General features: G+C 38.7%; 1 protein-coding gene across 1 annotated transcript in view; it reads right to left on the reverse strand.

Moving 5' to 3' along the window:
* Positions 1 to 17,500, reverse strand: part of LOC128702302 (zwei Ig domain protein zig-8) — a 123,077-nt gene that overhangs the window by 671 nt on the left and 104,906 nt on the right. The window contains exons 4-8 of the mRNA XM_053796486.2: positions 12,334 to 12,435; positions 6,246 to 6,354; positions 5,404 to 5,558; positions 3,582 to 3,711; positions 1 to 2,788 (exon numbers count right to left, since the gene is read on the reverse strand). The exon at positions 1 to 2,788 is cut by the window's left edge and continues 671 nt beyond it. Coding sequence (XP_053652461.1) covers positions 2,688 to 2,788; positions 3,582 to 3,711; positions 5,404 to 5,558; positions 6,246 to 6,354; positions 12,334 to 12,435 — 597 coding nt within the window. The 3' untranslated portion in view covers positions 1 to 2,687. The remainder of the gene's footprint in view (positions 2,789 to 3,581; positions 3,712 to 5,403; positions 5,559 to 6,245; positions 6,355 to 12,333; positions 12,436 to 17,500) is intronic.

Raw genomic sequence — 17,500 nt, forward strand, 5'->3', positions numbered from 1 at the left:
GCCCCTGGACCATCCTCCTCTTAAATTGTTCTCAACTAACAAGCTTCATTCAACACAGGACTGGAAAACTAGTATCCTACCTAACCTTCGTGAAGCTGCTCTGCGTTCTTAGCTGCCGTTTATAAATACTTTACTGCTCACTAACATACTTCTGAGCTCATTACAGTAACCTGTATGTTAATCTAGTCCTGGTCCACATAGAAACTTACAGATAACAGAGTGATAGAGACTAGAGAACGAGAAAGAAGCTGAGAGGAAAGATTAACAATTAAGAAGCTTGAAAAATAAATATTCGAGATAGAAAACAGCCGACATAGGGTGAAGGAAAGAGGAGAGATGTGTAAGTATAAAGGAAATAAAGAGTAAAGCTGGTAGATGCATCCACACGCGCGGAGGGACACGCCTGAAATCAGATACATCACATACATCAAATATACGACAAGGGCTGCCACTAGCGAGGCTCATTCTGTGGGAGGAGCGTATAGTGAAGAGAGAAGTGGACGAGGAGAAAGGGAAAAGAAGCCGTTGCAGAACATACTTTTAGTAAGACAACGTTTCGTTCTGCTTATGGCTTTATCAAGTCATAACTTGATAAAGCTTAACTCAGAGCTTGTTTTGCAGTGTGGGTAAATTCTTCACTATTACAGGCAGTATGCCCTTTGAATAGTTGTTTAAGTAACTAATATTAAAACCACATTTCTGATGCCCAAGTACCATTTCACATAATTTTGTCTTTCGCATTTAAGGTGAGAAGTGAAAAAAACTTTACTCATTGTTCAACATTTACATCTTTTTATCTGTCAACTTAATAAATTCTTAAAAATAATATGGATGGCTACGTGTAAGGAATTATACTATTTTTGTTCGTCTTATGAGAGTGGTAAACAGGAAGAAAGAAGATAGGCTGGGTTCTCAGTAGCCAAACTAACTGCAACCTGCTATACACCTGTGGACCTTCTGGCGTCTCAGGTAAACTCCAGTATCAGACATTCCTACATTCTCCCTCTCCAAATTGGCTTTCATGACAACTTAACATTATTAACCTGTCCTAACTTCAGTGTGTGTGGGTGTATTTTAACTATGGACTTAAATATGTTTTCTCATATATATGATTTATCTAATACTGTTCGCTGGGAAAAGTATGACTGGAATCTAATTTCAGAAAATTTAACGAAGTCTGAATCTCAGAACGTAGTTGATCACTGATCACAGCGACGGGCAATGAAATGTCAGTACAAGAAGAATAAAAGTCACAATACCGTAACAGGAACAGTTAACAAGTAATCTACAACCTGGAGATGAAGCTTCAGCCGACGTCTCGATCGATCCTGTACGATTATGAAGTCAGTAATAGTTATGGAAGGACCTAAATGTCGTCAAAAGTTTCCTCCAGACTGAGGATTTGTTGCGAATGTCTGATCATTTTCTTATGTAGAATTTGGTTATGTCAAAATATAGTGCACTTCAAAGGCAACATTTTTGTTAATTCTGTTTTAGTTTTTTGCACTCAGCAAGATGGGCGAGTCTGGTAGAGTGTCTTGTGCACTCAGTAGCATAGTTACTCATTTGATACGCAATATATTAACTGGTTTAAGGGTGAGGCAGCTCAATGCCTCACGACGCGACGACGCGTTTAGTCCACTCGCTGGGATCAGCTGAGAACGCGGCCAATAACATGTAACACCAATAGTGTGGCACCTGCACCACCACGCCACTGTGGCCACTGGTACACTCACAGCATCACTTCACAACGACCAGAAAAGCAGCAACACTGCAATCAACACCATGATGAAAAGTGTTATACAATTTTTTTGTTAAACACTTTTGACACATTTTGTTGGCTGGAAAACACTACCAATTTCATATACACGTTTGATAGTGCGGGAAATTTCAATAACGTTTAGGTTTCCGATGGCAAGACAGACCAATAGAACCCAGCAATGTAACAATGACAAAAGTATTTGATCCTGTGTCTAAGCCTTAAAAGTTATTTTACACTAATTCGCCGTTTTAGACACAGTCGAGCAAACAATAGGCCCAGTATTTCTTGCTTATCTCAGGTACGCACTAAACACTTCAAATGATTTTCCCTGAAAAAATATTTATAAGATTTTCTTCATTAGGTAACACTGAAGTCTGTTTACCCTTAAAACAGACAAAACATCGAACTTAAGTCATACTGTTTTCTTAGACAACCTCTTCAGACTGCTGCTGTTCATTTCTGCCAGTGTTTCCAGTGCCTTACAGTGATAATTCACTGTATTACACTTTTCAAAGGATGTGTTTAACGTCACTATTGTACAGAATGGTGTTGTTACTGCCATCTCTTACACATCCATCACATAGAAAAAATGTATTTACAGCCTCATTCGCTCTTAGTGAATCACAGACCTGGCGGATGTTTTTCAAGTTGAATCAACGTCATGGAAGTACACGCTGTATAGTATTGTTCGTTGCCATTCCATCCATGTTTTGTCGATATCTGCCGCGTAGAGTGAGTCGCCACGGCAGCTGTCTCTGAATTAGTTGCCCAAGTCGTCATCTGACTCCCGGTCAAGGCTGACAACGGGCAGTGTTTGGGCTGCAGTGTTGCAGCCGAGGGCATCTGGAGGCGTGCTGGCAAAAGGAAGGAATGACACGGGATACAAACTCAAGTTTTAGGAATATGGCGGCGTCCCTGGCACTGCCTACAAAGCAACCAGTGCCAAAAGGGAAGATATCAGCGTTATGCTGAGGCGGTATTGTACCTCAGTGGCACTAGCCCGCTGCATGGCTGCCGGAGTCTCGCCTGAAAGGAAGAAAGTGTGTGTTAATTTTCATAGATGGGAGAGGAAAGAGACACACAGAGACAGCCGAGAATGAGAATCAGACAAATGGGCAATCAGAGAAAGTTGGGCAAAGGGGCAGAGAGCCAGCAGCAGCAGAAGAAATCAGACAAAACACAAATAAAATAATACAAACCTAATATGAAACGTGCATTAACAAATTATAGAAAGTATAGACAGAAATAAAGTAGGGAAAATATCTTGAATAAAACTTAGTGAATAGTTAATCTTGTGTAGTGCTCAGTCTCGCAGTGCAAGCAGGTTTTAATGCATTGTGCAAATTCCAAATGTATCAAGTGCATTAGGCGCAGATCCGGATCCATTCTATTTACAAATATTCTGCAACTGCAGTGAGAGGAAATACTAAATGATGTATATGTATGCATGTATAAATATAATATATATATACGTGTGTGTGTGTGTGTGTGTGTATGCTAGTAGGCTTACTCATATAATTTTTAGTTTTCTTAGATATGCTGGTATAGGCTCAATTCTTGACTCTGCCTTTTAACTATATACAGTTAGTTTTACTATATCTCCTAATATATGCTCTTCATAATAGTTTTGTTTATATTTAAAAAGAAGTTTAAAAACGTTGTTTACACTGGTAATACAATAGTTTGTAAGAGTCAAGCCCGGCAGATCGTCGGGTCAAGTGGGTAGGAGTGAGGCGCAGGTAGGCTAAAGAGCCAGCGAGACGTGAGGAAGTGTGCAACAGCAGGTAAGGTGCTTCTCTCAAGGACTCTGGGAGCTCACCTGTAATTATGTGGAGAGAGACGGAGGCGGGGCGGGCGTTGGCAGGCTGGCAGGTGTAGTTGCCACTGTCCGCTTTCGTCACTTGCGAGATCCTCAACTCACTCTCGCTAATACCGTTCGCTACCGTTATCTGTAGGAGGGCACGGCTGCTGAAGTGATGACGGCAGAAATGTAGGGAGGACAACTCAGAGGAATGGAGGGAGATACGGAAGGAGGGAATGGATGAGAGAAGGAGGTCAAGAATAATGGAGAGAAGAGTGCCGGTCTGGGAGACAGGGAGGGAGGGAAAAAAATGTTATCAAGCGAGTGTAGCTAAGAGTGAAAAAGTGAAAACTGAAATGAGTTCGTATACTTACGGCTGAGCTCACTAAACACTAACATGAATAATATTGATCACAAAACACCAATGAGGATGAATATTAATGCTAAAAAAGACCTGCAAGTTATATAATTCCAATAAAGGAAACTAGAAGGAAACAGACCAAGAACAAGAGAAGAGCTGGAAATCGTAGAAGAGAAGATACGACCTCCTTAAGGCGACCCTCCTGAGATACGACCTCCTTAAGACGACCTTCTTGAGATAGGAGCTGACCTGTTCCATTGTCTCCGGCGCTCGGCACGGCGGCTGGGATAGGCTGCTGGAAGAGGCGTCGCCCATCCTGGATGGGATTTCTGGCCCAGTTTGCTATTGTTAGGAGGAAGGATGTGGACGTTCCTGGCTCCTAACCCGCTCACGGTGTTTTGTTTCCCATAACCACTTTCTCCTTATTTTACTTGTTAGGCGTTTTATTTAATCTAATAACAGTGATTTATACATTCATTTATTAACGTACCTCTGTTCTCTGCAACTGTATTTGCGCGTCGCTCGGTGAACCTGTCTACAGACCTTTATTTACACCTTCGGGTGAACCTCTGTCTGTTCTCCTGGGTTGGCATACATGAATCTGTTAGGCTTCTTTCTATATGTTTATCTCACTGTATATTTATTTCGACCCATTGCCTAAACAAATATATTAATTTATTAGAATTTGGACAACTGTATAGTAAACTAGGTTTATATGACCCTGTTGAAAAGTGGCAGGCCTTGTAGCTTCCTGTTTACCACTATCAGTGGTATAAACCTTGGTAATAAATACCGACAAGTTGGTTTAGAAAGACACGTAAGCAAACACTATAACATATTTATTAGAAAACGTTTCGGTCCTGGGACCTTGATCACATGTTAGAAGTGATCAAGGTCCCAGGACCGAAACGTTTTCTAATAAATATGTTATAGTGTTTGCTTACGTGTCTTTCTAAACCACCACTATCAGTATACTTATTGATCAATTACAGAGTGTTTTTGGATTGTGTATAATTCTTTTATAGATATGCAACCATTCTGGGATATGACTACGATCTGTTTGGTTCCCCATCTGCACATCCATGCTTAGTAACTGGGATTAAAACCTACAGACTACATCAGGGTCATTAAGACTGCATGTCACCTATTCAAGAATACTTTAATCCCTTAATAAGATACGTAGATATTTTGGTGTACATCATTGTCTTTCAAGAATGACTTCCTCAGTCGTACATATACATATAATATTGTAATTTACCCAATCCATGATAAAATGCTGAATAAATGAGTAATTCTTCACTGAAGCTCGTGATTCCTAATCCCAATTGAGATTTAAATGAGTATTATCCAGTTCGAAACATTAATGTTGGTATATATTAGTAATTCCCCAAGAATTACAATAGCACAAAGAACATGTAATATGTTACTCATCTAGTGGCGCTCTCTTTGCAAAGAATTACTAAATTAGCCTCAACTTACCCGGTTGTTTGAGTCGTAGTTGACCATGTGCTCGGCGTGGTACCAGAAGACGTACGTGGGTGGCTCGGTGAAGTACTTGAGTGTACAGGTGAGTTGGACGGAGCTGCCGATTTGTACGTACCGTTCCGACCCTCCACCGATCTCTGCCACCGCCTCTGTTGGTCACATAGGAGACAGAGGAATAGTGATACGAATCGCAGGGGTTTGAGGGTTGAGGACACAACTCAGCAACACTACACACTATTAAGCTCATGCCACACTATTGAGCATACAACAGCAGAGTTACGTTCACACTAGAGGGCAGTTACGACAAAAGTTGTTACTAAAGTGGCAAACTTACATATTAAGGTATTAAGTTCATATACAAAACAGGTTTATAGACCAAATTATATATTTCATAATAGTTTGTCATATAGTAAGAAACCACTTGAAAAGGTGGGGCCTGAACTCATGGCTCCCCCCCCTCCACACACACACACACGACGAATTAAAAAAAATCCTGGAAAAACTGTGGGCAGACGAGGGAGCCATAGTCTGGAACTTACATAGTAATTCTTGCATAAAGAATAGTAGAACACCTTGGCGAGGTCGACCGACATTAGCACCAAAGGGTTCTTTTAAAAGAAACAAGGCTAGGGTAGAATCAGGAGAGACAAAGAGATAATGGAAGGGGAAGTTGAGTGATCACAAGAGGGGAAACAGGAGCTTATGACTTTAGTATGGGGATAGTAGAGGCGCAGAAATGGAATCAAATGGACTGCAAGTGAAGGAACTGTATGCAAAATGAGACGAGAGCAAGAAAATTTTCGGAGAGTGTTTGGACGCCCTTGCAAGACTCTTACCGATAACATTAAGGGTAGTGAAAACAGCTATGGGTGGATGTGCGGAGAGTTGGCACTCGTATACGCCCGCGTCGTGCGTCTGGGCGTATCGTACGTGTAACGTCCAGTCCTGTAGCGGCAGGGGCGTCAGAAGCGGTGGCGTCAGAAACGGTGACAAGGTGTCAGCGGCAACGCAGGGTGTCAGCACACACAGGCACCCACGGGACAAGGTAGAGGGAGAAAAGAAAATATTGAAGAGGCTGGTGTAGTGTAGAGGAGAATAAGCATTTCAAGTGTAAAGGTATTTCATGAAATCTTCTAAGCATAACATCACACAAAATAGAGGCAACAGAGATAAAGGGTATGATAACAATAGCTGAAGCTGTTGTTATATACCCCTGTGATCCTCTGGCGCACCACAGATGCCTCACCTGGTCTAAAATATTCATGCTGGTAGACGGTGGATTCTCCCACCAAGTGAACAGAACCAAAACTGATACCTAAATATGAAATGTTTATATAATATGTATATAATGAAATTACGTTTATGGAGAATTGCGAATGGAAGAGACATTCATTTCTAGACAAGTGACATTCACTCACTGGGAAGAATTAAATCAGTGAAGTGATTTAACTAGGGAATATATAGAAATTCTGTGGAATGGCGGAGTTTAAAAGCGCAGCAATCAACCCTAAAACTATCTAGCCAATGTCTTTGTCCACTGGACCATGAATGTTACAGCATGTCTCTTTAAACTGGGAAAACGAGGTGGTTTTACCTATAAAGGTCAGCCTGGTTATTACAACCTGGCATCGTACCAGAGCCTAAGCTAGACTTCCAGCCGTATCCAAGCCTGTATCGCCGAGCGTAACAAGAAAAATATACAAAATTGTTAGTCCAGTATATTAATTTTACCCCCCCCCCAAAAAAAAAAAATAGTTCCTACTAACTACCTATCTTTACTATTTCCCAGGTTTCAGAAAGCGTACGAGTTCAACTTAGTCATATAGACAACTTTCTAACCATCGTTATTTTGTGTGTTAGCATCGAGCAAAGTTTCCCCAGGTTCAAGGAATCAAGAAAATCAAAAGGGGATAATTAATTTATACCTGGAGTATACCTGGAGAGGGTTTCGGTGGTCAACGCCCCCGCGGCCCGGTCTGAGATCAAGCCTCGTGGTGGATCAGGGTCTGCTCAATCAGGCTGTTACTGCTGGCCGCACGCAAACTTACGTACGAACCACAGCCCGGCTGGTCATGTGCTGACTTTAGGTGCCTGTCCAGTGCCTTCTTGAAGACAGCCAGGGGTCTATTGGCAATCTCCCTTATATATGCTGGGAAGCAGTTGTACAAATCTTGGGCCCCTAACACTTAATGTGCTGTCTCTCAGAGTACTAGTGACACCCCTGCTTTTCACTGGAGGAATGTTGCATCTCCTGCAGAGTCTTTTGCTTTTATAGGGAGTGATTTTCGTGTGCAAATTTGGAACTTATAATCCCTCTAAGATTTTCCAAGCGTATATTATCATGTATCTCTCTCGCCTGCATTCCAGAGAAAACAAACCATTTATTTTACTGATCAATATTTCTTAGAGCTAATGATCCTAAGTAACATTTTCCAAGAAGCCCATCTGATATTAGCATTTATCGTATCTTGGATAAATATTACTGAAACTCCAGAAAAACTAGGGCTATACTTTGCCATCTCACATACAAAGTACCTGACAGATCAGTAAGATTCATAGACAAGAGGAACCAAACGTGTATCTAATACTGACTTATACACAACCAGTGTCTCAGAGGCTTGTAATGGGAGTGAGTTAAGGCAGAAGGGTAACAGAGATAGCTGACCAGGCTGACGGTCCTGACCCAACTGACTAACGACGAGTCTAGAATTCTCGGGCAAGACTATTCACCCTGCCTACCTCAGAGTAGTTAAGAGGCGGCTATAGTAGTTTGCCACCAGAACCATTCTCAGACATTCCCACACAAATCTAGATCTTAATACATATGTGCAGTATTATCATATTCTAATGAGGACACGTTTTGCTTCAGACTACATTTACCAACCAACGGTCCACTCGCCCGGCTCTTCACCAATCATTAATAAATTACTGAAGATCTGTGTGAGTGACCTATGCAGTATTTCAACTCATTTTCTTAGTACAGGTATTCCTGACGATTTTTTCTTATCCTGATGCCTTTGATGTGTTAAGCTTCATTAGGAGTCTCCTCACATTCTCATTAGTCGTATGAATGTTGGATTATTCAGCTTGGTTTATCTTTCCTTTCGTCATTTGTCGTCTCTTGCGCATTTGTATACGCACCGTGGAATCATCTGTTGAACTTACTACATAATTTCATGACGTTTCATGTGTGTGTGTGTGTGTGTGTGTGTGTGTGTGTGTGTGTGTGTGTGTGTGTGTGTGTGTGTGGATCAGGTGTCGAAGCATCAGTGTTAATCAGAGATGGGAGAGTGCGTGGTAGCGGGGGCCAGCACGGGTTGTATCGACAAGGGTTTGTCACACGTTAGGTTAGTCAATAATGCTGTTGGATGCCATGGAAGAGGGTGAGAGCTTTGTTAATTTTTCTCTGTATCTTTCTGTCTGTCTGCCTGTCTGCCTGCCTGTCCGTCTGCCTGCCTGTCTGTGTCTGTCTATCCGTGCGTTTACTCACCGAGATGTGATGATGGATGTCGAGATTCAGTTCCTGGTCCTGCCTCCTAGGTAACTTTCATCTTCATTACTGATTTCTCTCATCTCAGACCTTATCACGTCTTCTCATGAAGCTGTATACTAAATTTTCCTCCACCATTACCCTAATCAGTCATTCCATTTCTTAATCATATAAAGATCAAAGATATACTTCATTACATTCCTGTGTCTTCAGCTTCCACATGTGTTCCCACGATCCTGTTCCTCATAATTAAATTTTTCCTCACCTGCCCTATCAATTTCCCTTAATACTTTGCATGTTGTAATCTCCTTCAAGGTTATCAGGATAAATTCCATGCAAATAAACTCTTTACAGTGCATTCCTCTCAGTTTCTTCACACACTTTATCAGGTATGTACTCAATGTTTGGGTCTCATACTGTATTATTTTATATACGAATTCTTTATTCAGGTTTCGGAATAAATAATCCTTCAGAAGTAAACTTGTCTTGCATACGTCGCTGATGTTATATGGTTTATATGTATTTCTGGTGATATACTTGGTGTTGCATTTACCCAAAGTCCTTTACGCTATCTGATGCTGTACTCTGTGTCCGGTCCGCCCTCAGCTTCTCTACTCCGCATGATCTCGTATTTGTTTGGATGAAGCTAGAGAAACCACTTCGTTGACTACATCTGTAGTCTGTCACTTGACTCTCCTGTTGTATTCTTTCCATTATATTTACATAATTCACAAACAAGAACAAATGGAACTCAATTCTGCCTTATAACCCTGTCTGTTTCTCTAATTTCTGGACTAATCTCTGGTGTAGTACCGCATCAAATGCTTTCCTGCAGTCCAAGAAGATGCAGTCTACCCAGCCTTGTTTTTATTTTATCTATGATTCTTATAAAATTCGACCACATTTATAAAATAGAATTTTCCATTACTAGATCCGTGTTGGTTGTCTGCGAAGAACTTTCTTCTCTCAAACTGTTGAAATCTAATTTTCTTAACCAAAACAAAGGCACAATACCGTGACTGGAACAATACACAAATAACCCGCACATATACTCCCTCCTCTCCTTTTCGTTAATGTGACTTTGTAAATGGTCCAAGTTGGACCGAAACGTCGTCGTAAGCTCCTCTCTCCTATGTACGGGTTATTTGTGTATCCTTTTCTTTATTACCTTCTCCAGAATTTTTGAGATTATGCATTTAAGATATACTAGCAGGACAGTGCCTCTTCTCTCTCATTTTTGTATATGGAAACCTCACTTGCATTTTTTTTTCAAATTTCTGGGCATTGTACAAAGAAATTGGTTGCATAACCTTGTTGTTGGGTTAAATAGTGGTTGATATATGTTATGATTCCATCAGTTAGTAGGTTTAACACTTCTTGTGTGTGTGTGTGTGTGTGTGTGTGTGTGTGTGTACTCACCTATTTGTACTCACCTATTTGTGGTTGCAGGGGTCGAGTCCTAGCTCCTGGCCCCGCCTCTTCACCGGTTGCTACTAGGCCCTCTCTCTCCCCGCTCCATGAGCTTTATCAAACCTCGTCTTAAAACTGTGTATGGTTCCTGCCTCCACTACGTCATTTTCTAGGCTATTCCACTGCCTTACAACTCTATGACTGAAGAAATACTTCCTACTATCTCTCTGACTCATTTGTGTCTTCAACTTCCAATTGTGGCCTCTTGTTTCTGTGTCCCCTCCCTGGAACATCCTGTCCTTGTCCACCTTGTCTATTCCACGCAGTATTTTATATGTCGTTATCATGTCTCCCCTGACCCTCCTGTCCTCTAATTTCTGTGTGTGTGTGTGTGTGTGTGCGTGTGTGTGTGTGTGTGTGTGTGTGTGTGTGTGTGTGTGTGTGTGTGTGTGTGTGTATGTGTGTGTGTGTGTGTGTGTGTGTGTGTGTGTGTGTGTGTGTGTGTGTATATGTGTGTGTGTGTGTGTGTGTGTGTGTGTGTGTGTGTGTGTGTACTCACCTAGTTGTACTCACCTAGTTGTACTCACCTAGTTGTACTAACCTAGTTGTGGTTGCAGGGGTCAAGTTACAGCTCCTGGACCTGCCTCTTCACTGGCCGCTACTGGGTCAGTCTCCCTGCACTATTAGCGTTATCATACCTCTGTTTAAAGCTGTGAATGGATCCTGTGTATGTGTGTGTGTGTGTGTGTGTGTGTGTGTGTGTGTGTGTGTGTGTGTGTGTGTGTGAGTGTGTGTGTGTGAGTGTGTGTGTGTGTGTGAATAAAAAATGAAGTGATACAGATAAAATGGTAATTTTAAATGCGAATAAAAAACAGAAAGGCTGATGGCTTTAATTGCTTACACTTTCAGCGTTAACGACAAAATGGGTTGAACTTACAAACAATTTGTGAGCTCTCACAAATGACAGTAATATAATAATAATAATAATAATAATAATAATAATAATAATAATAATAATAATAATAATAATAAAAACAATAATAATGTAAATATTAAAAGAAAAATGAGTACGATACTAATGGAATAATATTTACTACATAAAATAAAAATAATAGAAACTGCAAAATAATAGACTTGTACATATCTTATAAAAGTAGAGATAAATGGACTAATTTCTATATATTTTTTATTCATTCATAACATGCCCAACTTTTCTTAATTCTTTTGGTCGCAAATCTTCAAAAAAATTTCCAAAATATTTATCGAAAAAAAAACCCGCGTTGCTCAAGGGTCAACTGTTTCTATGTGTGTGTGTGTGTGTGTGTGTGTGTGTGTGTGTGTGTGTGTGTGTGTGTGTGTGTGTGGATGTAGAGTGTTTTCTTGGCATACATGTTTGCGTGTATTTCTCACAATTTTTCCATCACCATCCTCTGGACTCACTAGAGTTTACACAAAATGTTTGTTAGTGTAACACAAGACTCGGCAGCAGCTACCTAGACAAATATTTGTTCAAGGATTTTCTCTAGCATGCTCACTATGTAAACTTCTCCTCTTGGTAGCGTGCTGTGTTTTCCAGTAATTTTCCTGATTTACGTTTTTCGTATGCTATTGACTCTATTATTTTCAGAATTATATTTCACTTTTTAGTAGATCAGTGTCGAATATCTTTTGTGCCTTAGAGTTTTGTATATATATATATATATATATATATATATATATATATATATATATATATATATATATATATATATATATATATATATATATATATATGTATATATATAGTTCCTTGATAATGTGAGTAGTCACGAAAGCGCTTGGAATTTCTCTATTCTTTCAGAGTGGTTGCTTTGCATATTCTGAAATCACCTGTTTACTGTGATCTTATTGCATATATATATATATATATATATATATATATATATATATATATATATATATATATATATATATATATATATATATATATATATATATATATATATATATATATATATATATATATATACACAGGTACGACCTACCTGTGTCTTTTCAGAATAGGTAACCTGGAAGCGTTCGTCGTTAGAATAGGTATTGGATCCCACGGTGATGATATGGTGATCCCTCCGTCTGATCCACGATACCTGTAGGAACACCACACATGCATTACCACCAGGTCATCATCTGTGACTTCCTAACTCAGTCACCTATAATTACGTACACACATCAGAATACTAGGTCTTCATATTAACACCTCACAGCACCAAGAACTTAAATTAGGACCATACAGCACCAAGTAAATTTAAAAATCATCATCTCGCAACACTATTACCTGTAATTTTACATTACCTGGGAATACGAATCTCCAGGAAATAAAGTAACTTTCACTCCTCAACACAACATTCAAGTGAGAAACAGCAGTTTTTTAATAATTTTGGAACTTTCCAAACAAACAGGTCCTTCAAAGAACAGAACATTGCCAACAAACACAAAGATACACACAATTATGCTCTTCTATTCTTGTTTCACATACCTAGATAATACACGATAGTCCTTAAACAATGTGAAAGCAGAAAGTTCTCAGCACAAAGCCTGGGAGAAACCTTCCAAGTCTTCTGTTATCTGCGAGTCTCATGTATTCCCATGTCCCGTGTCACATGTACTCCCTTGTCCCGTGTCACATGTACTCCCTTGTCCCGTGTACTTCCATGCACAAGTTGCAGAAGGTGATTGTTTGGGCAGCATTTATTGGTACAAGATTCTACAGAGTGCACGACGTTGTCTCATGAGAAGCAGCTTTCCTTACGACAACATTTTCCTCTGTGTTGAGCTGTATCAAGTCATAACTCCGAGGTAATCACGGTTGAACCAAGGAAGAGACGGGGCAGCTCTGATGCTTTGCATCAAGAGCCCTTCACAGGCATCAAGAACATCCAATGAGAGGGAAGTGAAGTTCATTGCATCAAGAAGAAAGGATCATTGATGGAATACATAAGGTCAATAAAGGTCAAGTGGAAAGAGTGAAAGGATGACACCATTAAAGAGAGTGGAAGAGAGAGAGAGAGAGAGAGAGAGAGAGAGAGAGAGAGAGAGAGAGAAATTCCCAGAGTGAGAATGGAAGGGGTGATAAATGTGACGTCTGGCAGAGAGGAAGGAGAAAAATGCATTAAGAAGAGGTGCGTGGTGGGTACATGTGTGTGTGTGTGTGTGTGTGTGTGTGTGTGTGTGTATGTGTACATACACACACATACACACATACACACACACACATCTAATGCAAATAACATGGTCTTACTTGTAAAAAATACACCACTTATCCAATACCATAAATAATAATAATAATAATAATAATAAAATTATTAGTAGTAGTAGTAATACTAGTAGTAGCATCAATTTTATTATTATTAAAGAAAAAATCTAATAATAATTGTTAAAATTTATATTCAAACATGTGAAAAATTTATATCATAAATACAGTAACTTCATGTTCTGAAAATAACTCAAAACATTTTTCAAACATATAATAAAATATATAGTTACAAAATTTGGATTGGCTAATAAAATGGATATTCGCTATAACTCTCCATTATCAAGTATAGCCAATACCGGTTAAAAAAAATGATGGAACTGATAGTTTAACGTGGGAATAACAAGCTGTTTGCTCCCATAGGTTTTTTCCATATTCGAAAAAGCATTCCTGGGTTTTTATTTATGGAGCTGGAGTTAATAACCCGCGCGTTTTAATTAAAATCTGACACCTGGTATCAAATATCTTAATCGACGTCCTCGTTAACTTTAATTAAAGTTATATTTTTTTATGTCCCTTTATTTCTCTAATCGAGGCGAGCATGACGTCAAGTGACGTAAATCTCAGTGCATAAAATATTAACGAGATAAATTTTAGGGCGAATTCCGTTGTTATTTACGCATAATACGCCCAGTCTACCTTCATTTACACGCAAACTTTCTCCATATTTACACACTACCTAAATCCATATTTAAGCACTACTTTTACTCTCATTTGCGTACTAAATTTACCCTCATAAACGCACTTAACCTTAATTTACGCCCTGACTCTACTCTCTTTTACACACTAACTCTACTCTCAGTTCTACCACGATTTTCAACATTTCCTAGACCCCCCCTCCTCAACAGATTTTTAAGTATTCTGAATCCTAGGAGATGTGCAGCGTCTCCAATCGCCGAAAGATTTTCAGTCTTACAAATACCCAACAGATTTTCAACTAATTTCATTCCCAGCAGATTTTCAACATATTCTTTTCCCAGCAGATTTTCAACACTTTCATTCCCAGCAGATTTTCAACATTTTCTTTCCCCAACAGATTTTCACATTTTCTTTCCCCAGCAGATTTTCAACAATTTCATTCCCAGCAGATTTTCAACAATTTCATTCCCAGCAGATTTTCTTTCCCTAGCAGATTTTCACATTTTCTTTCCCTAGCAGATTTTCAACATTTTCATTCCCAGCAGATTTTCAACATTTTCTTTCCCCAGCAGATTTTCAACATTTTCATTCCCAGCAGATTTTCAGCTTATTTCATTCAAAGCAGATTTTCAACGTTTTCTTGTCCCAAGCAGATTTTTCCAAATTTTTCATACCCAGGCAGATTACTTGGGTTCCATGTGCTTGGAGATATGCAAGACGCTTCCAAAACCTTAAAATAACACTAATGGCCGAAGGTCTGACAGTGTATATGCATACACATAATACAAAGATTGACTTATATATATAAAATAAATAAGAATGGGCTTTAGCTTTGACTTCCTACGAAAATAAAAAAATAAATAAAGCTTTGTTAAATTTAAAGAATATTCTCTGGTTACACAGCACAAGACAGGAATATTTTAATCCCAAAAACAGGTGTATATAAATGAAAAATATATCTTTCGGTGTATATAGAGCGAAAAAATATCGTCCTTTTGGTGTATATTACCCGTGCTCTCATCCTTAGATCCATCCATAAAAATTATTAAATTCACAGTCATCTATCGCTGCAGTGGTGAATTTCCAAATGCTAACAGCCAGCTATCAACCCTGATGATCCCTACTAATATATACGTAGCTGCTGCGGTATTACAAGCGGCCATAATAAACCAAAACTATCCGCTGGAATAAGGTTGTGTAGTGGATTAGCTGTCTCCAGTGAGGTAGCTTGCGTGTGCCTATTACATCTAGCTCGGTTATATCCGTTACTATTTCATGGTTACTTTATAGCTCTCCTTTCTCTCTCTGCAACAGTTTTCTGTTTCGTTATTGTGTGTGAAGTATTTTTTTTATCGACTTTATTGTATATATATATATATATATATATATATATATATATATATATATATATATATATATATATATATATATATATATATATATATATATATATATATATATATACATATATAATCGGTGATACACACGTAACATGTACCGTATATGCCACCTTTATACCAACAATGTATCTCTTAAATCTTTTGTACCATATTATGTAATAAAATATTCCTACTGGTAAAAAAAAATATGAAAAGATGGGGTGGTAGGGAAAGTGGAATATTCAAACTGCTTCAGGAAGAAATAAAATATATATATCCTTGAAGTATTTTCATCCACTTTTCCGAGGCTATGGGTCCCACAATTTACACCAGAGGTGGACCCCATTCTATATATATATATATATATATATATATATATATATATATATATATATATATATTTATATATATATATATATATATATATATATATAGTAGGTTGGTAGACAGCAACTGCCCAGGGAGGTACTACCGTCCTGCCAAAGTGAGTGTAAAACGGAAACCTGTAATTGTTTTACATGATGGTAGGATTGCTGGTGTCCATTTTTCTGTCTCATAAACATGCAAGGTTTCAGATACGTCTTGCTACTTCTACTTACACTTAGGTCACACTACACATACATGTACAAGCATATATGTATATACACACCCCTCTGGGTTTTCTTCCATTTTTCTTACTAGTTCTTGTTCTTGTTTATTTCCTCTTACCTCCATGGGGAAGTGGAACAGAATTCTTCCTCCGTAAGCCATGCGTGTTGTTAGAGGCGACTAAAATGCCGGGAGCAAGGGGCTAGTAACCTCTTCTCCTATATATATTACTAAATGTAAAAGGAGAAACTTTCGTTTTTCCTTTTAGGCCACCCCGCCTCGGTGGGATACGGCCGGTGTGTTGAATGAAAGATGTATATATATATAAATAAATATATATATATACATTATATATATATATATATATATATATATATATTTATATATATATATATATATAGTAGTAGGTTGGTAGACAGCAACCGCCCAGGGAGGTACTACCGTCCTGCCAAAGTGAGTGTAAAACGGAAACCTGTAATTGTTTTACATGATGGTAGGATTGCTGGTGTCCATTTTTCTGTCTCATAAACATGCAAGGTTTCAGATACGTCTTGCTACTTCTACTTACACTTAGGTCACACTACACATACATGTACAAGCATATATGTATATACACACCCCTCTGGGTTTTCTTCCATTTTTCTTACTAGTTCTTGTTCTTGTTTATTTCCTCTTACCTCCATGGGGAAGTGGAACAGAATTCTTCCTCCGTAAGCCATGCGTGTTGTTAGAGGCGACTAAAATGCCGGGAGCAAGGGGCTAGTAACCTCTTCTCCTATATATATTACTAAATGTAAAAGGAGAAACTTTCGTTTTTCCTTTTGGGCCACCCCGCCTCGGTGGGATACGGCCGGTGTGTTGAATGAAAGATATATATATATATATATATATATATATATATATATATATATATATATATGTATATATATATATATATATATGTATATATATATATATGCGTGAGGTATGCGTGAGCGTGTTTGATAGGAGTGAATGGAGACAAATGGTTTTTAATACTTGACGTGCTGTTGGAGTGTGAGCAAAGTAACATTTATGAAGGGGTTCAGGGAAATCGTCAGGCCGGACTTGAGTCCTGGAGATGGGAAGTACAGTGCCTGCACTCTGAAGGAGGGGTGTTAATGTTGCAGTTTAAAAACTGTAGTGTAAAGCACCCTTCTGGCAAGACAGTGATGGAGTGAATGATGGTGAAAGTTTTTCTTTTTCGGGCCACCCTGCCTTGGTGGGAATCGGCCGGTGTGATAATATAATATATAAATATACATATATATATATACA

This window comes from Cherax quadricarinatus, chromosome 80 (assembly GCF_038502225.1).
Source record: "Cherax quadricarinatus isolate ZL_2023a chromosome 80, ASM3850222v1, whole genome shotgun sequence".
Taxonomy (NCBI): Eukaryota; Metazoa; Arthropoda; class Malacostraca; order Decapoda; family Parastacidae; genus Cherax; species Cherax quadricarinatus.